The sequence below is a fragment of the Drosophila arizonae genome, chromosome 3 (assembly GCF_054131065.1).
Source record: "Drosophila arizonae isolate 15081-1271.41 chromosome 3, UAZ_ARI_1.0, whole genome shotgun sequence".
Lineage (NCBI taxonomy): Eukaryota > Metazoa > Arthropoda > Insecta > Diptera > Drosophilidae > Drosophila > Drosophila arizonae.
In genome coordinates this window covers 14,134,846-14,162,052 of record NC_142923.1, presented here as the reverse complement: position 1 = coordinate 14,162,052, position 27,207 = coordinate 14,134,846, and the positions used below count along the sequence as shown (strand labels likewise).

General features: G+C 36.0%; 2 protein-coding genes across 5 annotated transcripts; one reads left to right on the top strand and one right to left on the bottom strand.

Moving 5' to 3' along the window:
- The first annotated feature begins 1,457 nt into the window (after positions 1-1,457).
- Positions 1,458-21,763, top strand: LOC108611423 (estradiol 17-beta-dehydrogenase 11). Of its 3 annotated transcripts, none has more exons than XM_089463511.1 (9): positions 1,458-1,593; positions 3,954-4,208; positions 13,877-14,030; positions 14,134-14,258; positions 19,051-19,161; positions 19,224-19,349; positions 19,431-19,552; positions 19,619-19,735; positions 20,656-21,763. In XM_089463511.1, exons 2-9 carry the CDS (start codon positions 4,017-4,019, stop codon positions 20,924-20,926), a joined length of 1,218 nt encoding a protein of 405 aa, XP_089319637.1. In that variant the 5' UTR covers positions 1,458-1,593; positions 3,954-4,016; the 3' UTR covers positions 20,927-21,763. The 3 variants fall into 3 exon arrangements, with proteins under 3 accessions (XP_089319637.1, XP_017859554.1, XP_089319638.1); XM_018004065.2 differs by lacking the exon at positions 1,458-1,593 and adding an exon at positions 1,616-1,758; XM_089463512.1 differs by lacking the exon at positions 1,458-1,593 and adding an exon at positions 2,743-2,761.
- Positions 21,764-21,899: 136 nt separating this feature from the next.
- Positions 21,900-27,001, bottom strand: Itgbn (Integrin betanu subunit). Of its 2 annotated transcripts, XM_018004060.2 has the most exons (7): positions 26,806-27,001; positions 26,379-26,569; positions 26,207-26,286; positions 25,959-26,148; positions 23,885-24,635; positions 23,501-23,696; positions 21,900-23,436 (listed from the first exon to the last, which is right to left on the bottom strand). In XM_018004060.2, the coding sequence occupies exons 2-7, from the start codon at positions 26,551-26,553 to the stop codon at positions 22,330-22,332; spliced, it is 2,499 nt and encodes an 832-aa protein (XP_017859549.1). In that variant the 5' UTR covers positions 26,554-26,569; positions 26,806-27,001; the 3' UTR covers positions 21,900-22,329. The 2 variants fall into 2 exon arrangements, with proteins under 2 accessions (XP_017859549.1, XP_089319636.1); XM_089463510.1 differs by lacking the exons at positions 26,207-26,286; positions 26,379-26,569; positions 26,806-27,001 and adding an exon at positions 25,386-25,446 and having other exon boundaries at positions 25,959-26,097.
- Between the last annotated feature and the right edge of the window lie 206 nt (positions 27,002-27,207).

The window sequence follows — 27,207 nt, the reverse complement described above, 5'->3', positions numbered from 1 at the left end:
ACATAAAACTTTGGAATACACAAATTGTGGATAAGGTGAACAAAGAATGATATATTGATTAATATTGCGATATTAAACTAATAGACATTTTTTATTATTTGACTTGAACAATATCAAAGTTTTACATAAATTTATACTTCAACAAAATGAATAAAAATATAGAAAATGATTCAATATAATCAGAAATATTTATTTTTTGTTATAAAAAATTATGCGTTCCAATTTTTTATTAAAATTTGTATTTAAATATTTATCTATATTTTTATTTATTTTTATATTTATAAAACATCATTGTATATATACTATAAAATATCTCTGACATATGCTTCCTAATTAATTTCAAAACTATCTTTATTATTATTTTTTAATTCATTCAAATTGATTTATTTCAGTTCCTTCAATTAAAAATTAACAATTCACATATTGCAATTAACACAAGTGAGGAAAAAAAAAACTTTGAATACGATAAAAGACCATCTTGATTTTGACCTTGAAAGAGACAAAAAAGGCGATAAGAAATCTTTAAAAAAAAGTTTGCCAACAATTAGTTAGCTTATAATTATGAACAATCCATACGGGCATCATAAAGCGTCTACGTGCTACGTTGTTCTATCTGAAGTCGCCAATTAAAAATAAACAGCAAAAAAATTTCCAAAGAATAAACGTCAGAGTCTGAGCCGCGATCCAAGTCTGGTCGCACATGGCTTAAAACACGTTCTATGGAGTCTTAGCCGGAAGTTTTCGAACTCCATGCTTCACAAACAAGAATTCTTAGAGCTATACCATAAATGTGACTTGGTATTTTTATATTTATCTATATAGATATACACATATACATAGATTTGTTTGTGCGTGTGTGTATTCATGCGCGTGTGAGGAAGTGAAATAGGTTAAAGTTCGGTGATTGGCGCCAGTGTTGAATCTTTGACAAATGGCTTCGATCGGCAAATAACGCTAATTTCGTTATGGGGTTCTGGCGGGTTTTGAACGCCCGTCAAGGTCAGTTAAATGAATCTTATGCCATTTTCAATACGATTAAGTTAAACAAATTTTTTTTATATGTTTTGTGTGGATTAACATATTTTTAGCGCGCGGTCAACAGGGCACGAGGTTAAATTTTTTAGAAAAAGGAAATACGATGTTTAGAGAATGTTGTTTATTTGTTGATAAAGCTCATAAAGCGGAAATTATTAAATAAGTTCATTAAAGCTAGTTAAATAAGAAAACACATTTAATTTGACGATAAATAAATAAAGAAATATTTGTAAGATTTCGCTAATTTGCTGATGCGCAATTATTTGAATATATTTGGCGCTTTGCCAACACTGTCAACAGCTGTTTATCGCTTAGAATTTGGATGCGCTCTCTTGCTCCTGCTCTCTTTTGCTCACAAATGCCCGCACAAAATAAATAAAAATACATGAAATGAACTAACAAACGGAGCCCTTTCATACACTGCCTGCTCTCACGCTTGGCAAATGCCGCTTGCTCTCTCTCTCTCTAGCTCTCCCTCTTCAGCTGTGTTCTTGTGTTTGACGCATGCGTCACAAATGTCAACGAATTGGTCGCAAGAGGACGCTGAAAAAGTTAAAAGTAAATATAATCAAATACAAAAGGCAAACATCAAACACAAGTGAACAGCAACCAGTATAAATAATTAAGTAATAAATTGAAAAGCCGTCTAGTGAGATAAATTGCGTGCTTTCAATTGAAGAACGTCGCCGCGCGTTTGCCTGAGAAAATATTGTGAAATCACAGGCAAGTGACATGCCGATATGTAAATTAAGTTTATAATATGTATTGCATAAAATATTTGAGGTTTAGAAGTGCACTCAGGCAGTCGCTAAGTTTCTTCTAAGTGTCTCTTGTGTGTATCAAAAGTCGTCTCTCAACATTTATGCAATTCACTATTGCGGCTCGCAATTCCCTCGTCCCTCGACCCACTCTCACACACTCTCGCACACAGTTGCAATTTTGCAGTATCATGTATGCAGCTGACCAAAAGTAGACGGCCTTTAAATATTTTTGGCGGTTTTTGACCCCAAGCAGCAGGCTGCAAATACTTGCTAAAAATTCAAATGAAAATAATAATTCTAAAACACGCACGTTAGCAAATCAAATCACACAAAAAATATAAATTAAATAAACCCAAAATATGTGACGAAATCAACAAGAATCAATAGAATGAAAAAAAAAAAAAAAAAAAAAAAAAACCCCAAATACAAATTTGCATAACATGTTTCTATATAAAATGTAAAATGAAGTTATAGACTAAGATATATTCTATGATTGCATTGAAGCCATATTGCATATAAATTTTATTATTACCCCTTTTATTAGATAAAATTAAATTAAATCAAATTTAATCAATTTACAAATACATAATATGTAAATATTTGTAGTAGGGTTTTTTCAAAATAATATGCTCCTGTGCTCGCGTGGTGTACAGGGTATAGACATGCAAATATTCTAAAAGCAGATGAGAAAAAAAGAACCCGCATAAAGAAGAGCAGACAATAAAGCGGATCATAACAATGGAATTAAAGGCAATGGCGTAATTTCACTTTCATTTGGCATCTTTCGAGCACGCAGAAATTACGGCATAAATCAGAATTGAGCCAAAGGAAAGTGAAGAAATATACGGAAGGAGGATATTCGATAGGTCAACTGTGAAAGTGTAAATGGTGAAAAACACGAAAGTAATAATTAAATGATTTAAGTGTTGGAGAAGGCTTAACACTTTTGAGCAACAATCATAAGTGTAAGCATTAAGTGGACTATATAGAGTTTAATGTTTATAAGCAGCAGCAACAGATGCTGAACAATTAAATGAAAACATGAAGCAATGCGGAAAATATACTAATTAGCAATTGACTGAAGTGAACATATGTAAAAGAAAATTAGATGCTTAAATAAGTGCTTGAAAGGCCTAATTAGTTAGTTACTAATAATTGTTTTTGTGTTTTATTTTTATGATTCTCTCACCTTAAGAGCATTCATAGAAAAGTGTCGGAAAATATGAAATTAGTTAAAAAATGAGCTTCAAAGCGCTTTTGCTGCTAATTAGCGTATTCGTAATGCTTTTATTGCAATTTTCTAACACTTGTTAAAGTTCATGCACAACTCTACCTTTTGAGAAACACACACACCTTATAATTGCATCAAAGGTTTTAATTAATTACCCCAAACTAATGAGTTTGCATAAAACTGAAATACCTTTAGGCGAGCGGCAACTGCAGCTGACCTGTAAATGATTAAAGCTTTTAAGCCAACATAAATAACAATTAATTTGTGTGTACAGTGGGCAATGCACAAGATCTCAACAACACAAAATGCTAAGCTTTTATTAAATTACACAAACTGAAGCGAGTTAAGGTAATTTACCGTAAAGCGTCAAAAGAACGCAGCTGTTGCCGACTCGAAGCTCCGCGTAAAACTTTTGCTTTTCATGCCAAAGCAAAAACAAAACAAAACTAACAAAGCGACAGCTGTTGCTGAAGCTTCGTGACGTCACACAGCTCTAAGCTTCAGACAGGCGGTGAACAAACGGCAACGGCAACGGCAACGACAACGACAACGCCGGCAGCGACAGCGACGTCAGCGGCGATATCCAATAGCGCCGCAAAATAAGAAGTCGAAATTCATTCCTTTCGTTCAAATTCGTTTGCTACGCTCACGAGAGCGGACGTGCTGCGCGGAAAATCAGAGCTAAAAGCACAAAACACATATAAAAGAAACGCAAAAAAACATAACAAAGGCAAAACGTAAAAATTTCGTAGTCTCGCCTTGTTGTTATTATTTGTTATTGCCATTGGTATTGTTATTGTTATTGTCTTGCTTGCAAGTGGTTCGTTTGCATCAAAGAAAAACCGTTTTGCAAAAAAAAAAAAAGAACAAAAAATAAATAAATAAATACAAAATAAATAAAGTTAATAATTGTGATTTTCCAACAGAAAATAAATTACTAAAAAGAAACAAAAAATACAGAACAAGTGTAACAAAAATCGTGTCGCAAAATGGAGAAGAACAATAACAATCTACAGGCGGATATTACACCGTCAGCCAACGGACATGCCCTGCCAAATGGCAATGGTGCGGCAGTGGGCGTGGCAGAGCCGCTCAGCTGGAACCAAAGAATGTGGAATACCTGGGATGCGTTCGCAGATGTCATGTGGTTCATCATCTGCAGCATAGGCTATATACTTCAGGTAAGTCAATTCGAGCCAATGTCAACAGGTGTGCATAAATCTAAAGACAAATCTATCTTTGTTTACAAATGCCAAACAAATTTTGAATTGTTTATGATTTTTGCTATTCTAAATTTAAATTTCTGATGCTTCCGTATGCTCCGCAATAGCTACGCAGCCTAATTAACATCACATTGTCTGAGAGGAATTAAGCCAATCAATTTAATATATAAAATCTCTCTGAAATCAAATGCAAAACTCATAACAAATTAGAGAACAACAAATTTTAATTCCGTTTTGAGATGGATTAGGAAAGTTTTAGATTTTATTGCTGAAACTTTGAGTGATGACAAAGAAAATTTTTATTATAATTTTGAAATATATATTTAAAGTTTTTATTTAAAATAAACTTTTCAATAAATTCATATTGATTATGTGATAATGGGCTTCTCAGACAATTATAAAAACCCATAAGTTCGTATTGTCTCTATAAAAATTAATTCCTTAATTAATATGTATAATATTATTTATAATAATATTATATAATGCAGCTTTTTACTTTTATAAACCTAAGTCAACATAATCAAATCGATAAATTGATTATCGAATCTCCTCGAATAAGTCTTTAATGATTTGATGAGTAAATCGGTCAAAAATCGAAAGTAATTTATTATATTTTCTGACTTTAGTTTGCTATTCAAAAAATGCACTTGATAAATGACATCAATTTACGAATTCACCAAATCAGATAAACTCGTTTTTGGGCCACTTATTTTCACTGCCTCAATTCGTGGGCAGAGCTTATAAGTGCGCTTGCTCTTGGCTCTTGGCTCTGGCCTCTTGGCTGCTTGTTAAAAATAAAAATAAAAAGTAATTAAATAAGTCTGCGTGGTTTATCAATAACTCTGCAATCTCATCTACCTTTTATGGCTGTCATTATCGGCACGCGCATGATTAATTTATATTCACGATCTCGTTATACTTATAGCATGCAGATCTCATCCATTGTTTTGGTTAATTAAGTAATTACGTTTAATTAAATCGATAAATGTTAAGTGAAGCATGCAAACACGTTGCTCCAAGTATACTTCTGTTTTAGGGTACTTTGGTTTATAGCATAGTCTGCAGCATAAACTTTTTATGTTATATTCGACAATTCTGCATCGTTCACAAGGGGCGTGACATATAATATAATATATAACACAATATAATTACTCGCTTATTCAATAATATATCATCTCTCCATTATATAATGGACAGCAATCGATTCAAGCTCGAAAAATTTAAATACCAAGTACCTTGTACTTGAGTCAAGTATGAATTGATGAAGAAAATATATGTTAATTACAAAAATATAAGTGAGCATGTGTGCTAAATTGACTGATTAATGGTTATTAGAATTGGTGTGATTGGAAATTAATGGAAAGGTAGTAATTAATGTACTCCATACAATTGAAAAGGATTAACTCAGCTAAGCAATAACCATTATCATCTCGGTCTTGTTATAGTTATATAAGGTGCTAGCCTGTTCTAACACGATTTCAGTAAAATGCAAAGATTACAGCGCAAATATCTATAATAGTTTCTAAAGCTAAAGGAAATGAAATGAGCATCTTGTTAATGATATATATTTTTAATTACCGTGAATGAATTCAATGCCAATCGAAAGTAATTTATTGCAGTACAATGTTATAAAAAAATTTTATATTGACTGAAACTTGTCTAATTAGACAGCTAAGTCGGCGAGCACTTAAGGTGATTGCACATTTTAGATAGGCGGACAGAAAACGTTTTCAAGATTATCAAATGATTTGCTTTTAGCTGACGCCAAAAGGGCCAACCAAATCGGTTAATTGCTGTAAGAGCGCATAATTGAAATTGATTGCTAGTTAACAAAGAATTCGAATATAAGGCTTAAGGGCAAATATTTTGTTTAAAATATTATTATATTATTTTATTTTGTTTGTTTTTTTTTGTGGTCAAATTGACACGCTCGGATTTATAAACAAATTTCGCAGCATTACATAAGCAAACAATTTTTGTAGGTTTTTTGTTGTTGTTGTTGTTGTGCTATATAATTATATTAATTTCACTTTGGCAACAAAGATAAAAACGAAACCTTTTTAGTTTGCGGCGGTTACTCTTATATATCTCTGTGTGTGCATGTGTTTGTGTGAGAGTCAGTGTATGTGTGAGATATGATCATTAAATGTAGCATGTGTATCATGTATTTGCCTCGGTCTTATTATGCATGAGTGCCATTAAATTACCGAGGTAACTCTCTTTGCCTGAATGCCTAGCTAAGCGACGGATGATGCCAACTGCATGGAGACAGACTAAGAGAAAAGAGACAGAAAGCGTGAGGGAGAGAGTAAGAGGCATGGGCTTGGAGGCGTTGCCCATTATAAATGTTGACATTTGCATGCTGAATGCAATATCAACGAGTCATGAACGAGCCAAAACTAATTTGCATGTTCAGATTCAAGATTCGCCCGAGACGCTACTGCGCCGACTAGTCAGCTGTTGTCATTGTTGTTGTTGTCATTGTTGCAATTGCAGTTGCTGATTGACCGTGTTAATAATGGGCTTTGGCACAACAATCGACTACATGCAGTTGGATATTAGCCTGGTTCATGTCGCTGCATTCTTAAATTCGTTAAGCGCATGTAAATCAAAAGACTTAGGCAACAAACTTGGCCGTTCGAGGGTGTGCTTTTATGGCCACTATCTGTGAAACTGTCTGGCAGGCGCTGGAAATAAGCTTCGGGGAACACTTCCAAAATAAAACCAAAACAAACCAAAAAAAATCTGCAAAACAAAAAAATAACATACATTATTCCCAGGCGCTGCGACGCGAGCAGCGCTGCTGGCGTTGGCGTCGCTGCTGCGTTTTGGCTTGTTGACCCAGTTCAACTTTTGCATTTTGCCGGCTTTGCAACGCTATGAAGCCTGTTTTTATTAGCTTGGCCAGTTGTGGGTTCGACTGCTGTTGTTGCCACAGCAACACAATTTTTCGCGGGCAACCTGCCCGCCTAACTGTGAAGCGTGTGTGCGTTAGATGTATATATATACATATATATATATATGTATGTGTGTGTGTGCGTACCACGGCAAAGCAAGAGAAGAAATATAAAAGAAGTAAACGCAATTGAAATCGAAAGTGTTGGTCAAACAACAACAACAAAGACAACAGCAACAAAAGTCGTATAACAGCTACTTGGTATTGCATATGTGAGCATAAAGTTAACTTTTGTTCGAGACTGTGTTTCGTTGTGGAGGTTATTTGAAGCGCAGGCTCATAGCCCATAACGGCCTTGGCTCACTTGTTTGGATTATCTCACATGTGAAGTGGGTTAGGATAGTGTGTCACTCCTCAAATAGGCCAGTAAACGGACGGGTGTGTTTGATGAACTGAGTCATAACCGTTCTGTGGTTACAGTGAATGAAGAAAACTTAAATATTAGATGTTTTATATAAAATATAATTTACATGATATTTGTATAGAACATTTTTTTCAGGATATGTATTTTATTAGAAATAAATATATTCTCATATATTCTTCATTCATATTTCACTCGCTCAAAGAATTCATTCTTTATCCTTTATGCTTTATAAATAGAATTGGAAACGGACTTAAAAAAAAAAACAGTAGATAATATATATTAGGATTTAAATATAGGTTAAGTTGTATTGTTTCACATGTATGCAAATGAAAAATATAAATTGAATGTCGTATTGACAAAAATTTAAGAAGACGTAACGAAATAATAACGATTAATAATATTTAACAATAATTTTCGAAATGAAACACAGACAAATTTTATGAATTCTATAATCCTCTTCTCATTTGAATTGAGAATTTGCTTAGCAATAATTGTGGTTAGTACCAAATTTCAAAATATATAGGTATACTCATTATATAGTATATATATTTATATAATAAAACACAATTACTTGCGGTCAAACATTCTTTTTCACATTAACTTTACGCATTCCATATCCGCTGACATCGCAGTTTTGCAATTTGCAGCAATCTCAAGCGTACATCAATCGAGCGGTAAATTCCACTTCTCCACTTCTTTGAACCAAGATTGCAAAGCATAGAACTTGATTGCCAGATATATATGTAGCTGTACATCAATTGCAGTATACTGGCTGCAAAACAAAAAACAAAGCTAACAACTAGCTTTCGGGTGCTAATTTTTGCGTAGCAATAAATAAAAATGGATTTTGAAGGCTGTCAGAGCAGTGACCGACCACCCGCTGCAGCAAGCAGCCAAACCAAATAAAACAATAAAAGCAAACAGCTAGCCAAACACACACACACACACACACACACTCACATTCATTGAAAATAGCTAGCTTGGCGAGTAAACTTTTGAAGGCAACCCAGCTCGATGACGCCTCAGAAATTGCAACGGGCACAACGCGCTGACGCCATAGAAATCGAATGCGCGTTACGCCTAGATCAATGCACACATACACTTCATCGAATAAACATATTATAGGCAGAACCTGTTACAGTGAGAATTTATGTTACCGTTTACTATCAAAACATTTTTGAATTAATAAAAAATGCAATGTAGTAGTATTTTTAATAATGATTCCATATAATCATATAGTTATTAAATAGATTTTATTTTAAATATTTTTTTTCAATTTTTATATATGCTTTATACATTTTATAATACATATATGTAGAAAATGTATGTTAAAAATTCCGAGTTCAAGAATATATTTATTTAACATATTTATTTGATATACTATCTATTAATTTTTTGTTTATTCAGTTTTTTCAGTTTTTAAATTCAGTTTATAGATATTTTTGCATTTTTTTTTCTTTATTTACCCTCCACAGATGAAAGGCTTTGTAATTGTATAATATATACAAAATTATTATTATTATGATTAACAATATTTATTACGACCTAAAAAGCAATCAATATTATTTGGTTATAGAAAAACGCAGAAATAAATTAAAAAGATGCAAATTCAAATGATTAGAAAATATATGCACATATTGAATTAAAAGCCACTGAATAAATATCAATACGTCTGTCGTTTTTTTGTTTTTTTATTTATTTATTTATTTATTTATTTTTTTTTTTTGAACATCATTAGCGCATCTCGCTCGTTCAGCTATTTTCCCAGATATATGCCATTGCAATATTCATGTTCAGGTTTATTCGATTTCTTACGCTGTCTTTTAAGCTTTTTCTAGTCAACTTCAGCTTTGTGTAATTTTCTCAAATTTATATTTATTTTTTTTTTTTATATATATATAGCAAAGCTTTAAAGGTCACTAGTTGCTTGAGTGAGTGTGGCAGCAAATGAAAATTGCATCAGTGCTGCACCAGGCAAGTTCGTGTCTTAAGTCTCTTATTTATAAGCTAATAGAAAAGCGCTCAAGCAAAAGTTGAGCTAATTAAAGCAGCTGTCGAGTCGAGTGGCTCGAATGGATTCAACTCGAGCCGATTTGAGTGAAGTCGAGTCGGTTCGAGTCGTGCGACGAGCTACTACTGCAACTGCATACATGTGCTTTGTTGTTGGGCAAGACACTTGACTTGAGGCTGACTTGCAGGTTGGCCCGCCGGCTGGCGGTTTCACTTTCAGCTGGCTTAGAATTCACCTGGTCTACGAAGTCGTTTAGATTTTCAATTTTTCGCAATTCTCCCGGACGAAGTAAACAAGTTTCTGGTAGCTCAGTCTAGCATTTGCTTTTAGCCAAGCACAAGCACAAACACAAGCGCAGCTAACATTTGATTAGCATTCGCTGCAGTGCTGTGGCTTGGCGCTTAGCGCCTTTAGAAGTTTGTATTTAGATAAGACGTGACCATATGCCAGCATTCATATTTCAGTTTTGTCTGCGGTTTTGTCGCAAATTTGTTTCTTGTCTTTTCTTCATTTGATTCTTTGAATTTGCATAATTGCGCAAGAGTTGTTCACCGCTCATATGCTAATTGTGAGCTTTGTGGGGATTCATAAATGTTATTGTACAGTTAGAAACGTTGTGTGCTTAAATGTTGATTCAAGACTAATGAACAGCTAATGATAATGAGGCAGGCAGATCTTACAACTTCCTGAATCGTTTCTGTAATTGGTAAAGATGCTTTTCTATTATGTCTAGAATCTGACAAGAGTTGCTTGTACCTAGAATAGAAGCTGTCAATACGTGTGATAGGCGAAAGTAAATAAACATTTAATTCAAACACTAAAAGGTGTTTGCTAAATAATAACAGCTGCTAGATAAATAAAAACAGTTTTGAAAAAAAAAAAAATAAAAAATGATAATAATCAAAACAAATAGAAAACTGTTGACATAATTAATAAAGATGAATATTTTTTTAATTTTGTTTTATAAATTAAAATTGCTATATATAGCGAGAATGATAATCAAGAAAATGTGATAAAATATATGAAGAAACAAAAAAATGCTGACAGCAAACACAAGAGACAACAAATTATAGCATCATAGAGAAATATTTTTCATTTCTTGCGACTCTTACTATAAATATATAGATAGCATGGAAAGACACACTAACGACAACTTGTCGAGAATTTAGAGGTAAAACATAAAATCTGAAATATTTTATACTAACCAGTTCAAGCCATGGCTGGCCCTATAAACTATGCATCTTCTCAATACTAAAATTCATAATATCACGAATAAATTAAATATGAAATTATAATTTCCAATGTTAGATGCGTTGCCTATTTCTACATAAATACTAAGCAAATCTGATTTAAATTAGTTGACTTCCAGTAAAAGTTATTCAACGGTATTACATTATGTCGGAGAAAAATGATTAAAAAATACCATAGGGAGTTCGAATCGCCAAAGCAGTGTGCTGGGTATCTTCTAGTCGAGCACTTTTACTTTTTATACCGCACGTAAATTTGTTTTTCATATCTCTCCATCCAAGCTCCACCTTGAGACTGTTCCAATTAAATGGAAAATTTATAGACTACAAATTCCATCAAATCACAGCGCTTAGCTGGCATTAAGAGATCTATGTCAGTATATAAAGAATAATTTAAAAGATGCCCAACATTGCTCCATTTGTACGTTAATACTCAAACATAGCGTTATTCGTAAGCTCTTGGAAATTTTCCGTTTTTATTTTGTTTTTTTTTTTTTTTTTTTTTTTTTTACAAAGGTCAATGCGTTTACCTTGACAATCAAATAGACAATCTAACAAACCATAAAAGAGACCAATAAACCCAGACGCAGACCCTACAAGTTTGATGCTGACGCAGCTGGTTTTTCGCTTTTAAAAAAGACAGATTGTGAAAAATGATTTCCAGTTTTTTTTTTAACTTATATTTCTGTTTTTTTTTTTTTTTTTTTTTTTTTTTTTTGTCAAATGACAAAGCAAATATGGATACGAGCACGACTATATTAAAGCTTTTTGTATCTGGTTGCATTTACATATAGGCAAGTCATGTGTGGACTTTATTAGCTCGAGATCAGGCAGAACAAGCAAATGATTTGCTTTTAGAATGGACTTCCGCACTATTTTATTCACATTTGTTCAGCCTTAAGGTTTTATTTTTTGCATAAACTTGAAAGTGTAAAAAGATCAGTTTAATGGGTTGAGCGTTTCGCATATGTTCCATTTGATGGCCCATTAAAATGCTCTTGTAAATATGAATAAAAAAAAAATATAAAAAAAAGAATTAAAAAAAAAATACATTTATCTTTCGGCATAAATCGCGGCAGACACATATTTAAGTTATTATCATGTTATGCATAAATTATAATGGGTCACTTCCTGCCCTTGTTCAAGCAGAAGAGCCAAAGACGTCGGGAAAAAGCACACGAATTGCATGTTCAATTATGTGACAAAATGTCTGTCAACAAGGCAACAAGTGAAAGAGGCGACTGATCATTATTATCTCATATCATTATATTCATCATAATCATCATAATCATCGCCACCGGACACCAGCTAACATGGTACCCTTAATGAATTTTCGTATTATTTATGGTCAACTTTTTTTTCTTGCATTTTGCTTTATTTTCTTTATTATTTCGTGGCCAAACTGCAGCTAACTAAAAGGGGAAGAGTTTATTTGATAAGATATTTCGAAAAAGTAGATACCCTATATTGTAGTCAAATTTTTTATGATCTTACATCATACTTGATCTTATATCTTTTTTTTTTTTAATATAAATGTACTTAAATATATTTGTATATTAATGCATGATTTTTATTACTTAAAACTTGAATTCTTCATTATAACCGAAGATACTAAAATACGTTCGTGTTTAGCGTTTTAGTTTTAAAATGACATTTAATTTTCTGTTAACGTAAACTAAACCCAAAATTAGAACTAAAATGATATACATACTATTCAATTACAAAAACATATATTACATTTTTGTTTTAAAGAAAGTATATCTTACTAAATATAGAATTTAGATTTTTCATAAATAAACTACTAAAAAAATACATGATAAAATCACCTTATTTAGTTAACTATTCCGAACAGTTGCCTAACCATATAATACCCTTTGCTAAGCCGCTTGCAGAGCAACATCAACAGCAACAACAACACTAGCAATGCTGGCCACGTTGCGCCACATTCATTGTTAATGTCAAAATAATTGGACACGCTTGCCAGTGCGGCTGCTGCCGCTGCTGTCGTTGGCCCCTGAGTAGTAGCTGAAGTTGCACCCCAAGCCGGGGCACAGTTGCAGGGCCCAGCGCGACGGCTGCGGGACTGTGAAGCGATGTTGACGTCGCGTGTGGCACGAAAATTTATGGGCCGCCTCTGGTGGCAAGCGAGATGGAAAGTGCCACTGTGTTGCCCCTTAGCTGTTGATGTTTTTGTTGTATCTTATCTTTGTTGTATTATTGTTTCCTCCCGAAAAAATGAGTAAAATGTTATGTTAATGTTGCTGCTGTTGCTGTTGTTGTTGTTGTTGCTGGCAATTTTGTTGCCCGCGCCGTTTGTTATCTTTATGCGACAATGTAGACGTGCGAGTCATATATTATGACAGCTTATTGACACTAAATCAACAGCAGCAGCGTCCAAAGAGTTGAGTTGATCTCTTAAAGAAGTTGAAAACATTTCAAGTATTTACCCAGTTTGAGGCGTCAAATTCAGCCTCTATTAACATGCTACCGCAAACTGCCAGACAATTCACATTGTTGGCGATTTGTTTGCCCATTTATGTTATTTGTCATTGCTGGTTTTGTTGAGGGCACCACCAAAAAGAGAGCCAAAATTGACATATGGAACAGCATGTTTGTGCGCTAATATTGGCACACACACTGTCTGACAGCTGGCGGCACACTCACAAGAAAAGCCTCCAGAATGACGAGGGTTAAAACAAAAGACTTAGGCAACAAACTTGTTGTCACATTTGACATTTAACAGAAGCCGGCTCAGTTAAAAGCTTATGGAAATACGGTGTCAAAATGTTTTGGCTAAAAGTTTTTTGTTTTTCCTTGGGCTCACATATAAGACATTGTCAGACAGCGAAAGGTTTTAAAAGGAAACAAGACGATTTTTTATAGCGTAATTTCCCACAGTTTGTTTTAAATTTGAATTTTAGTTTTATGAAACGCATCAATTTTGTTCATGCTGCAACTTTTGACGCCTTTAATTATATTGCCTCAATTAACTTACTCTGTTTCCTCTGTATAATTATCAACACCTCTCTTATCGTTTGTTTCCTGCAGGACCTTTATTACATCGCCTTCGGCTATCCCGAAAAGGAACTCAACACGGACATTGCGTTAATCACAGGTGGCGGCAATGGACTCGGCCGTCAGCTTGCCGAGCGACTGGGCAAAATGGGCACCAAAATTATCATTTGGGACATTAATCAAAAGGGTAAAGCAAACAGACAGAAAGAAAGAGAGCAATGAGAGAGGGAGAGAGAGAGAGAGAGAGAGAGAGAGTGAATGATACTTATGTAATTTTCTGAACTTTTCAGGCATTGCGGAGACCGTTCAGATCGTAGAAGAGGCGGGCGGCTATTGCAAGGGCTATGTGGTGGATATATCAAAGAAAGAGGAGGTCTACAAAGCGGCCGATGTCATCAGAGCAGAAGTTGGTGATGTAAGTATCCAGAGAGGGAAACGGGAAGGGGAGGGACATGTGCACTTGTGGAATGTGCGCGTCAATTGAAGCATAAAACTCTTGTAATTGCCGTTCACAGTTGAGCGCTTAAAGTAGTCGACGTAATTGTTTGTTGAGGGGCGTTTAATGGCCAGAACCCTTCTACTAGCTGTGTGATTGTTGTTGTTGTTATTGTTTAGAATGAACACATGTAGGCCCAAACACTCTCGACGTGGCCACGCCCCCGGGCAACACATCTTCTGCATATATTTATGTCATAAATTTTGTTTCAAGACGTGAATTTGTATGCATGAGCGCATTTTCAGCGTGCCACAGTCAACCTTGAGAAGTGCTAGAGAGCGAGACAGAAAGACAAAGAAAGAGGTGAGAGAGATAGAGAGAGAGAGAGAGAGACATAGGGAGGGAAGTGACCATTGGACGGGGCCTTCAAACTGGTTGCCACTTGCGTTGCGTCTGGCAATTAATCACAATGTGGAGCACTGGCTGCCTTTGGCTTTTACCGGGGCAAAATCGCAGCCTGCATTCAAATTAATCGCAACCGGCACGAGCTGCCGTCGCCGTCGAGCACTGCCACAGTGCCACGCCTATTCTGGGATGCACATTAAAAGTGCATAAAAATCACAGGCACTAATTGTGCGACTGCTCCCGAACGCATCTTCACTGCAACGCATAAGTCTTATAAGAAACTATACACATATATACATACATACATATGTATATACAATCTTCAAATTATCCAAGGCGATGTCCAATTGCAACAGGCATGCAATCGTGTCATGGCATTCATTATCACTGTGAATGCAACTGTGAACGCTGACTGCCGCCAGTCGAATATCGCCTTCTGACTGCCAACTGGCAAGTGCTATCTGCCTGGCTTTCGACTGTGGACGGCCGATAGTCGACTGCAGTTGCTAATGTGATTAGCGCAGTTTTGCCAAAGTGTCGAAAGTCCGGCAAGCGCATCAGTTTTCATCATTCACATTAGCTTTGATGGCTTCCGCAATGGGGTTATATCGATAGTCTATGCATTGAAGATGTCTATATTGAAAAAAGAATACATACTAATTAAAGTGTGGAACGCAGAGGACAGTAATATTATCGTTATAGACGAGACGCGCTCATCTCGAACCAGTTGTAGCTCAACATTTATTGACTTTGAGTCTGAAATTAACTGAGCCAGAACTGAAACCAAAAACTCATCTAAAAACATGAATAACTTGAGTCCGTTATAGCTTGAATCTGTTATATAACGACATTCTACGTCACCTCATTATGGATAGAATTTATACGTCAAAGACTTGGATTCAATGTAAATACAATTTTAATTGTTTCATTAAAGCTTAAAACTATTTATGGCCAACATGACACTAATGTTGGCTTAGTGCTTGAGTGCTTTAGGCCATGTATATAATCCAAGGCCTGAAGTAATTTTTAGCCTCGATCTCTAGCAATTCTGATATTATATCAGCCTATCTTATGCTAATTTATATGCTATGATATTAAAATATTTACTAGAAAATATAATATAGTGTGTGTAGGTTGTTAATAAAAATCTCTGTTAAAATTAAAAATTGGGTACAATTTTTTAAAATTCAATTTTTACAACTAAAGAGTTAACTAAAATTTAAATTAAAAACAAAACAGATTTTTTATTTTTCAACTTTTTTTTTAATTTATGTAAGGCTAAAATGTAAGGCTAAGTTTATATTTTATTATTTCTTCCCGAATTTTTATTTCGTATAATTATAAACAAATAAGCTGCTTAAGCGTGGCCCTTTTCCTGCTAATTATTATCGTTGTCTGCTCGACTGTTTGCCCTTTTGATTAGAACTCCCTTTTGTTGCAATTGCTAATGAATGTTAAGTCAAGGGCGCAGCTGGAGTTGTGAAATCATTAAACAAAAAAAATCGTAAGCATATTCAAGTCTTTGAAGAACTGATAAAAAGTTCTGATTGCCAGCTCTAAGTTGAAAATATAGAAATGCATAATTTAAATACTGATGATAGCTTTGTTCCCTATATAAAGATTAATTTCCTCTCTCTAAATAAATAGCCATAAATCAACTTAGAGACTTTTAAAGTGCAACTTAAGTAAAATTTTATAAGTATACATTAAAGTGCTGAAAAATATTTAAGTCCAGTAATTACTCATTAAAGTCTTGATATGTGATTCACATTTATCATTTTTAAAGTTAAGCATATATAATTATCGGCACTTGAACTTTACTTGAACTCTATAATATTCGGCCTATAATTACGCTAAAGACCCTCTATAATTTTTGAAAAATACAAGCATTTATTGTTCTATTCGGCGACAAGCCCAAAATGGTCAACAATTTTGGTCAGTTCATTGTTGCAGAGTTTGTATCAACGGGCGCTTTGATATGCCATCATTATGGGGGCTCAAAACATTTTACGCTTGGCCTGCGTTTAATTCTGCATAAAATATTAACGATCTGACAACTTTAGCAACAACAATAACAATAACAACTGAGTCTTGAATCATTAGCGTAAAGAGATAAAAGGTAAAATCTGTTTGGCTTTAGCTAGAAACTTCCACAAAAAATAATTATAATGAAAACAACATGCGAAACGAAATTAAGAAGCAAAAATAGTTAGAATAAAGTTATCAAAATAGTTTAGCAACAAAAAAAATTGAGTCGAGGAGTCCAAAGACCATTATCGCTTCAGACTGAGTAAACGAAAAAAAAAAAAAAAATTAAGAAAATAGCATAGAGATAAGTAAAGATGCGTTGATGTTTAAAATGCAGCCTAAGAATACCCTGTACCTAAGAGCAACATAAAAAAAATATAATTGCTAGAAAATTTTAAATAATATAATTAGTTGTGTATTTTAATGTTTTATGTTCAATTATCATTATTCTATTTTGTTTTTATTAAAAATTTCAATTTAAATTTGGCATTAATCTGGCTAGTGAGGAATAGAGAATACAGTTAGCTAAGCAAATAAAAACCAGGATTAAGATTAAGATTTCGAACAAATGACTTAACGATATCGCACATAACTTTAGAGGAAGTATCTTATTTCTATTAACTTTTGGGTCTCTAGTTAGTCAATAGAGATAAGATATGAAATCACAGACAATCCCTAGTTTCTATAGATTACAGGGTATTTAAAACAGTAGCACAAATGAGCAAAAAACATTTTAACTACTTAATAAGTCATGCGTTATGCAGATGACTCTTTGCTTTTGTTGTTACTGTTGCCGTCTGGTCTCTGAAATAGTACATTTAATATTTTTAATAACTTGTGTTGTGCTTTTTGCTTCGCTGTTGCTTTAATGCACGCCTCGTTAAATGCTTTTTTCTGTTTTCTTTTTGTTTTTGCTTGCGCATACGCAACGTGTGACCCGCTGTCGCAGCTCCCTGCGCCCATTCACCCATTCGCCCGGTGCACTTGAACCCGCTCTGGCCTGAATTTGTTGTCCGTAGTTATTACATCGGTTGTTGCTATGATAGCTTTTCTTGTTAAATGAAATGTTGCACTTGTTGTTAGCTTTAGCCTAAGTAGCAACAGCAGCAACGTCGCTTATTTATAGTTGAAGCAATCATATTTATATCTCCAAGCAGCATTTTACATTATTCGCAATTAGACCTTGACATGTTACACTTATTATTACTTTGCTTTCATTCGTTTCCAACGCATCTTCATAGCAAATTACGCATTGAGATTTAAGCTGAAAAAAAAAAAAAAAACTTTTGTAATAATAATTGCACTATTTTTTGTTGTATTTTCGCTTTCTGGTAAATGATTTAGGTCCGTAATGAATTACTTAATAAATATGCAGTAGGAAGTGGAATCGGAATGTGCGTAAATTTCTTACAAAGTATATATGAGATAGAAATAAAAAATAAAAGTAAAGCAGAAGTTAAATAAAAGTTAATTAAGGTAATTTAGTTTCGCCTGATAGAGATTTTACAGATTAAGAGACTTTAAGAATTTTATCAAATGAGGTGAGATCTTTTTAATATCGGAAACATTTCGAATTTGTTAAATGATTGCATATAAATACTTTATAACCGATTACTATATATACTCAAATTAAAAATATAATGAAAATTAAAATAATAATTTGAAAAACCATAAAATAATTTTATTTTTAATTTTTCTTATAATTTAATAATATCATTTTGGGGTATAAGCATATACAAACTTTTTATATATAGGATATGTATTGTGTAATGATTATATGATATGATATATCTAGTATGTAGTAGTAGTAGTAGTAGTAGTAGTATGATGACATGATCTAAAAAATAATATTTTTTTAAATAGAACCTTTTTTTTTCAAAGCATATTTAGTTCTTTTATAAAAATAAAATAAATTTGAAGTATTATTAAATTATTAAATAAATTAACTATCATGAGGTTGAAGCATTTATTGCTGCAAGTATTTATTTGCAAGTATTAAATTGAACTGGAATTAACAAGAGGTCGAAAATATTCAAGAGCAGTTTTTTTTTTCATTGCAAACTGGTTAGAATTACTTGAAATTGCTTTGCCGCGTTTAGTGCTAAGACCATAAACGAAAATTGAACACGTGTTATAGCCAAGTGGCCGGCCAGCCGCAAACAAGTTGAGAATTATTTAATTTGTTACGCAATTTAGCTGCACATGTAAATTTACGAAACAATAAGATTTAAATGCCTTTCAGATTTTATTGGCAGACACGAAAATTGCCAAACAGAAGCCGAGTAAATCTTTACGAGAATCCATTAAAACGTTTCTTTATTTGATTTCCCCTCTGCAGGTCACTTTGCTGATTAACAATGCTGGAGTTGTGTCTGGACTGCATCTGCTGGAAACGCCGGACCATCTGATCGAGCGTTCGTTCAATGTGAATGTTATAGCACACTTTTGGGTAGGTTGAACTCACACAGACACACACACTTGCTATAATAATAACTCGCTGTCATTGCACAGACCGCAAAAGCGTTTCTGCCCAAAATGATCGAGAAGGAACGTGGACATATCGTGACGATCGCCTCTCTGGCTGGCCATGTTGGCATTAGCAAATTGGTCGATTACTGTGCCAGCAAATTTGCAGCGGTTAGTATATTCGTTCGCTGTGCATGCAAATTGCTGAAGAAGTTCTTTTTGACTACAAACTTGTGCACGAAATAATTACAGGTTGGCTTCGATGAGGCGCTGCGTCTGGAGCTGGAAGTTCTCGGACATACGAACATACAAACCACCTGCATTTGCCCGTTCTTCATACAGGCAACGGGCATGTTTGATGATGTGAATGCCAGGTGAGCGCATTTATGGGCGTGGCCGGTGCGGTAATATACTGACAGCTAAACTGTTCTCTTTTGCAGATGGGTGCCCACATTGAATCCCAACGATGTGGCCGATCGCGTCATCTCGGCCATTAGGAAGAACGAGAAGCTGGCCGTCCTTCCCGGTTTCCTCAAGTTCATGCTGTCCCTTAAGTGGTAAGTAAACACTCGACCCAAAAAGAAATGTCTTAATGAGGCTACAAAAATGAGGCCAACGCGTCCAAATTCTTCACAGCTGCATGCAGTCATATAGAAAGCAATTTGAATTATAATAATTAATACGAAAGTGATTCAAAGAATTGTGAAGGGCATATAGCTATCAAATATTTAATAATATAACAATATAGAGGCATACTTGATATAGTTTCATATTAAAGAGGCATTATTTAACACTATTAATAATTATTTCCTTTAGGGAATCTAGTACAAATCTAGAGTGACTACGTTAACTTAAGAAAAGCTTAAGTCAAAGACCAATCAAATGCCATAATATAATTTCAAAAATTCTTAATAAATTGTCCTGCATGTATATAATGCTCCCAAAGCTCTATCTTAGACCATGCCTGTATAACATATGATAACTGATATGAAATTCTTTGTTTTCAATTAGAAGCTCTAAGCAATCAAGGCAAATAGAATAGCGTATATTCATATATATGTATATATGTTTGTATATGTACATAAAATACATTTCTGATTTATCTATTACACAGCATTAGTGCCAGAAATGTCATTTAAGTTTCCTTCAGGAACCACCCCTGGAAATGTCGATCAAAAGTTATTGTCTAATAATTTGAACTGTTGCCCATTGCATTTTCATTCCCTTCGCTTGCCCCTCGCATGACTATTCAAACAGTGAATTATTATCCATTTTGGGAAATCAGTGAAACCGAAATATATGGAAATAAATCCCACTCCATTGCCCAGATCTTTGAAACACCCCAGCCATGGTGCATGGCTAATGGCGCCGCTTTAATGTGTTTCACTTTAATAATGCATAACATTTACCTTTACCTTCTACTAAGTTGTGTCTCATTTCTGTTGGTTTTTTTCTTCTTCTTCTTGCCTATTCACAGGACCTTCCCTTGGGGTTGTGTGGGCGGCTTGTTGCGTCGCCTGGTGCCCGACGCCTCGCCCCATGGCCTGCCCAGCTCCAGCAGCACCAGCAGCAACAACAACAACATCAAGAGCCATGGCCAGGCGAATGGCAACATCATGTCCTCATCCACCGCCGCGGACATGGCTGCCCTCGATGCTCAGTTGAGCAGCGCCAGTGCCGCGCTGCCAGCGAAATCACCCTCGATGCTCATCCAACGGACACCGTCATTGGGGGAGCGGGTGCTCTGAGGAGCGCCGCCAGCCGGCTTCGCCCTTGCCTGCGCGTATTTGTTGCTTTTGCATTTTACGAGTTATGTGTGTAATTGAATTTGTGTTTTTGGCAATTTTTTCTTTCTCTCTCTCTTGTTTTACATTACTCTTTCCCTTTTTTTTTTTTTTTTTTGTTTTTGTTGGCCAAACGAACATCCGCGGTGGATTTGCGGATGGATTTGTGGTCAGGAGCACGTTTAGTAATTTTAAGCTACGAGTCTAGTGATATTACATTTAGTTATGATGGCCCCCCACGGGGCTCTCAGATACGATTAGTTCTTTAAATGCTGATTCGTATTTTCGTACAGAGTAAGATAGAACGAGGCAAAAGAGTGTAGTCAGCAGTCAGGTTCTTGAAAGCATTTCCTTTCGGTTGTAGTTTTTCTTAATACACATAAATCGTATAATTCTAAACTAGTTCAATCCGTTATTGCATCGGATTAAATAAATTTAAATTAATTCTTCAATCGACTTATGCCGTAGGTAAACTTTTCTCTTTTAAGCAACTTTATACTTAAAATCTCTATTTTTTCATAAATTTTAATTAGCTATATTTTTAATACTAATTCCACTAAAGCGTAGTTAGGCAAATTATAACTTTGTCGACAGCAAAACCGAAATAATATAACGAATACAAGTTTAAAAAGTTTCCATGTTAATTAGCTAATACCATTTTGTGTGCATCGAGTTACAATTCGAATACATTATACAAATAATTTATCGAATGAATACAAATAATTTAAAAAATATATACATATAAAAAAAAAAGTAAAAACAAATATATGAATATTAAAAAATAAAAAATAAACAAACAAATACGCCTTTTTACTATAGAATAATAATATAAAAATATTAATGCAGTGAAAGTTTATATAAGAGAAATATATATATACACATTATAATTTTAAAAAATTATAATTTGTTTACTTATAAAATAAATAAAACACAAAAGTTTGATTGCTTTAATATATTTTGATTATATATGATGATAGAAAGATTTAATCAAATATACTTTCTTGAATGAAAAATAATTACTTAACAATATTATTAGATTTTTCAATAACAAATAAAGAATAAAAATATATAAATTTATTGTTTGTGTCAATTAATATGTAAATTATATATATATTTTTTATATTTGGCACAAAATTATTTGGCAACTACAAAAGTATTATTAAATACATGTACTAAAATTTGTGTCTTATAAAAAGAAATTTAGAAAATATAAATATTATAAAACTCCTTGAAAATCGAAATTGAAGCAGTTGAAACTGAAGTTAGTGTTGACATATATGACCTTTGGTGAACCTTTGGTACGTCTTGACCCTCTTCATGTAACTCATGTAGCTTAATACTAGTTAGGTAATGTTTACTGTTATATATTAGTCGGCAAATGGATTGTCAGTGTTATTTGCAGAGCTCAGAGCTCTGGGCACTTCGTAACGTTTGATTGGATCTCTGTAGATGGGATTCTCCTGACGGGCACTGTTCTCCTGCTCCTGAAGGAAGTGTGCATACTCCCGGGCGTCCTTCATGCGCAGACACCACCAAATCAGGCCAATGATGAACGCACCCAACAACACGGTTAACGCTGCTATGTAGCCGAACATAGCGTACATGTTGACGGGCTCGCAATCATTGGCTTGTATGGCCAAATAGTTGGCATGATCGATCACCTGATAGTTGAAGTAGCTATCGCACTGAATGCCATGCTTGTTGACGATGCGCACCAGGCAGACGGTCTCCGCCTCCAGCTCATTGACAAATAGATGGGTAAAGCGCTCATTGTATTGGGCACTGAAGCAGATCTCGTTCACATTCTCACAGGAGCCCATATGTTGCTTCTGTGCGATGAGGCAGATGACGCAGGGCTCGTAGAACTGGCACAGCTTATTGTCCTTCTCGGCATCGATCTCACAGAACTCGCCCAGGTACGGCTCCCGGCACCTGCATACGCCGCAGTCGCAACTGCCACGACCTGAGCAGATCTCCCCCGTCGGTCCAGTGCACTCGTCCGTGGAATCCTTGCAGTTGCACTGCGTGCCCGACCAGCCATATTTACAGACACACTGACCACAGTAGCACTCGGCGCGCTCCTCATCGCAATCGATGCACTCGAGGCACTCACAGAAGTTTCCCGTATAGCCGGGATCACAAAAGCAGCTGCCGCACTCACAGTCGCCGTGATTTGAACAGACTTCAGTGGCCAAGCTGTTGCCCTCCTTGTCGAGAGGCTGACGACAGGTCCTGAGCAGCGCCTCGTTAGTTGTCGCATTCGACGGATCCGTCGGACAGTTGCAGAAGGTGCCCGTCCAGCCCTCGTCACAGATGCACATCCCGCAGTTCAGGTAGCCCTGATTGTCGCACTGAAAACGTGCGTATTCATCATCCGGCTCGGGTGGCTCCTCGCATGGACACGGACGCTGCAGCTCCACATCGATTTCCATGTACTCGCTCAGCGATGCCTCCTCCACGCGAATTTTGTGATTCTGCAGGGGATGTGTGAAGTCAGGTCTCACAATATTCATATTCAATTAGAAGCCAATACTCAACCAATACGCCGTTCTCGGGGTAATCCGTGAGGGTTACGTCTAGAAAAAACTCTATTTCCTTGCCTTGGCTCACATTATTGCAATAATTGCGTTTACGCAAGCTGGGAAATTGTCCAGCACAATCCGTGAAATATTCCACTTTTATAAAGTCCGGACTGTTGTCTCCAAACTGCGTCCGCTTTATGAAGCTCTCATAACTGAAGGAGAAGGAGAGATCGAAAAAGTGAGATAAGGAGAGGAATTTAGATTAGATGTCGAGAAAAAAGAATTCGATATATAGAGTGGGAGGAAAATATTTATAGAGAGATAATAACGAAATTCTATAATATATATATATACCATTTTTAACCAACTCACTTAAAATTTCTGCCAGCCCTTCACCTACCTCTTTTTGATCAGCTCCAAGATATTGGATGAATCGGCGCTCAATATTTCGACATTGCTAATCTCCTGCATGAGTCCGCTCAGCTCCTTGTACGTGCTGAACACCTCCTCGGTAACGGCAAAGATGACATTGATCTTGCGCCTTAAGAGCTCCCGGTAGATCTCCTCCAGCGACGGATAGTCATAGGTCAGCGAGCCCGTATACTCGCCCGCTTTATTCAGATGGCACTGGCGATCGTTGCGCTGCGTAACGCCCGCCAAGAGGCCGTCGCCAGCGAAGTGCATGAAGCCGTCGGTGACCAGGATGACGACTTTGCGGGCCTGTTGCTTCCAGCCGATTTGCTTGGGGCAGACAATCACCTGCATGAGAGCATCCAGGCCGCCCTCCAGATTGTCCAGATTCCCCGTTATCTTACTAGCCGCCACAGCCGCCGTGAATGCCTCCACATCTTCCGTTAGCTTCAGATGGTGCCGATAGTCGTAGGTGGGCTCACAGCTTTCCCGCTCGGCGGCACACGGATTCTTCCGCAGCTGCGGCATTATCATCGGCAACTCCGGCTTGTCCGCAAAGGAGCCAAAGCCCAGCCGATAGTTGTCCGTTAGACTGTGCAGCGTTTGGGTCAACTCGGCGCCGAGCTTCTCCAGTGTATCCTTATCGTCGCGCATCGTCCAGGTGAGATCCATCAGCACGTACAGGTCGAGCGGATTGTTGCCTGCCGCTCGATAGCTCAGCTTGATGCGCTGCGTGTTGTCTGCCCCAAAAAAGATATTCGTATTGGCATTCTGATTGGGGTTGGGCCAAAAGGGGATTTACGGCTGGGCCGTAAACTCAAGGGGTTAAGTGCGGCATTTACGAGCTGTTTTATAGGCTGCAATGCCATTGTAAGACAACGGACAACAGACAACAGACAAGAGTAGTTAAACATTGCTCCACATTCCATTACACTATCCACCACACTGCACTACACTCCACTCCAGTTTATAACCCTTCATTAGCGAACGCAGTTGTTCGCACCCAAGTAAAATGTTTGCCTTCCTTTAATCCTTAAGCCCCACAATTTTGCCAAAGCATAATTACAACTCATTTGATTGTTGTTTTTCCTTTTGCATTAAGAGTGTAATGGGCGTCGATTGAATGATCTCTCGTCATGTCCCATTTTGTTAATAAGCAGCTGCAGCTATCTGTCCCTAGCTAATCATAAGTTGAACTCAAGTGTACCATAAGCTAAATTTATCATGCAGTTATCGCCTTTTTTGCCTTCCTGTAGAAACTAATTTGAAAAGGGAGTCCCTAGCCTAGGGAACTTTTAACAACGTTTATTTGAAAACTAGACATTAGTAGGATAATTAAAGGTAGGCAGACTTCAATAGAACGATAAAAAGAGTGAGGGAGCGGGAAATATATATATATGGATGGTTAAAAACAAGAAAACCGACGTGTTTGTTTAATAAGTGAGTAATCAATAGAATTGATATGATAGATCTCTCTTTCACACACTCACGCTCCAACTGGTGTGACATCCAATCAGAAATGATTCATTTAATTCCAGTTTCCAAATATTCCTATGTTAATTATGAATCAATCTCTAATGTAGTATATGTTTACACACACACACTCTCTCTCTCTCTCTTTCTCTCTCTCTCTCTCTCTCTCTCTCTCTCTCTCTCTCTCTCTCTCTCTCTCTCTTACTCATTCTGCCTAGCTTTACTTTGTCGTATTCTCCGACTTATGTATATGCAGATTAGGTCCATAAGAACCGCTGTATGTAACCAACGAGGGTTCAATAAACTCTCTAAATTCCCACGCTGCCGTATAATTCCTCTAACTTAGATATGGTGATATGGTGATAAGCGACTCACAAGAAAAATACACACACGCACACACATAAATACACTCAAACACACCCTGCGTTAAATAAGCAAAGCAAACAAAATGCGATGACACACATTTCCAGCTAACAAATATAATATTCCGATTGATTGTAGCATAGTTTAACCACTCAGGAAGAGAATGAGAGCGAGAGAGAGAGAGAGAGAGAGAGAGAGAGAGAGAGAGAGCGTGATAAGATACGCACCTTTAACCAATTTGAGAAATACGCGCTGCGGCGTCACCTGCACCGCCTGCTCGTCTCGCGCTTCATAGTCCTTGAGCGGTCGCTGCTGCAGCAGTTCCAGCTGCGGCTGATTCTCATAGATACTCGCCTCGCTGCAGTTCAGGCTGAGCAGAGTTTCGCGCGACAGGCAGCGCGAACGCATTTCATAGGTCTGCCAAAGAGAGCAAATAGTAGTTAAGGAGTGACAGGGAGAGGTATAGTGGGCGCACCTTGTCCGTGCACCAGGCACAGTTAAGATGTGTGCTAAGACAACGATCGCAGCTGTCTATTGCATGCTTGCATTGCTCATCTGCACAAAGAGAGAAAGGGAGAGAGAGAGAGAGAATTAATGAAGAGTAAGAGAGCTTGTAAAACGATTTGCTTGTATAATAGTTGCCGAACCTATTGTTATGGACGCCACGAGAGCCAAGCATAATAGGTGGAAGTAGAGCAGCAGCAATTTGCCGCTACGCGACGGCATTTTCGTGCGCTCTCTCACTTGCTCTCTGAAGTTGTGCAATTCGCCAATGTTTTCGTTCACACTGCTAACGCTTTGGCCCGTAGAACTTACCGGCATCAAACCCGAACGGCGACTAATCACATTTTTTCACATACCCACAAAAGAAAAATTTGTTAATAATTTTATGTATGTGTGCACGTGTGTGTTATCTTATCAATGCGTGAAATAATACTATTTAGTCGAGAAAATGTTTTTCAAAATATATAAAATAATTTAAGATACGGCAGTTAGAATGTGAGCGAGACAAAACATAAACAGAGGGAATTAAAAAATTATGAAAGAAAAATAGAGAGCGAGAGCGCAAGTTACAGAGCGAAAAACGTGATCCAGACTTCTGATATTATTAATAGCTATTTGCAACTTCACTTTCGTTTCGCATGAGGATGTATATGTATATATTTCTTTTTCTTTGTATATATTTATTTTTGCATTTATCATTTATTATCATTTCTAAAATGTTGACATGGGATGCACATGAAGTGTTTTAATTTTTTATTTAAGTGTGTTTTTCTTTTAGTGTGTTATTCTAATTATTTCCAAAATTTTGTCGTTTCTCTAATTCAGAGCCGTTAATAGTCAACGCACTTGCAAATCTATCAGCTTTTGTCAACGATTGCCCAGATAAATATAAAAATAATTTAAAAATATCATTACCAAAAAAATTGACTGAAATGTTATGCCAACGTAATCAGCTTATTTTATTTACTTTTT

Coding starts and splice junctions, on each gene's coding strand:
- Itgbn (XM_018004060.2), bottom strand. CDS start 26,553: ATGCCGGTAAGTTCTACGGGCCAAAGCGTTAGCAGTGTGAACGAAAAC. Junction 26,149..26,206: donor GTGCCTGGTGCACGGACAAG/GTGCGCCCACTA, acceptor TCTCTTTGGCAG/ACCTATGAAATGCGTTCGCG. Junction 23,697..23,884: donor TTGGAGCTGATCAAAAAGAG/GTAGGTGAAGGG, acceptor CTTCTCCTTCAG/TTATGAGAGCTTCATAAAGC.
- LOC108611423 (XM_089463511.1), top strand. CDS start 4,017: ATGGAGAAGAACAATAACAATCTACAGGCGGATATTACACCGTCAGCC. Junction 14,031..14,133: donor TTGGGACATTAATCAAAAGG/GTAAAGCAAACA, acceptor TGAACTTTTCAG/GCATTGCGGAGACCGTTCAG. Junction 19,350..19,430: donor GTGCCAGCAAATTTGCAGCG/GTTAGTATATTC, acceptor AAATAATTACAG/GTTGGCTTCGATGAGGCGCT.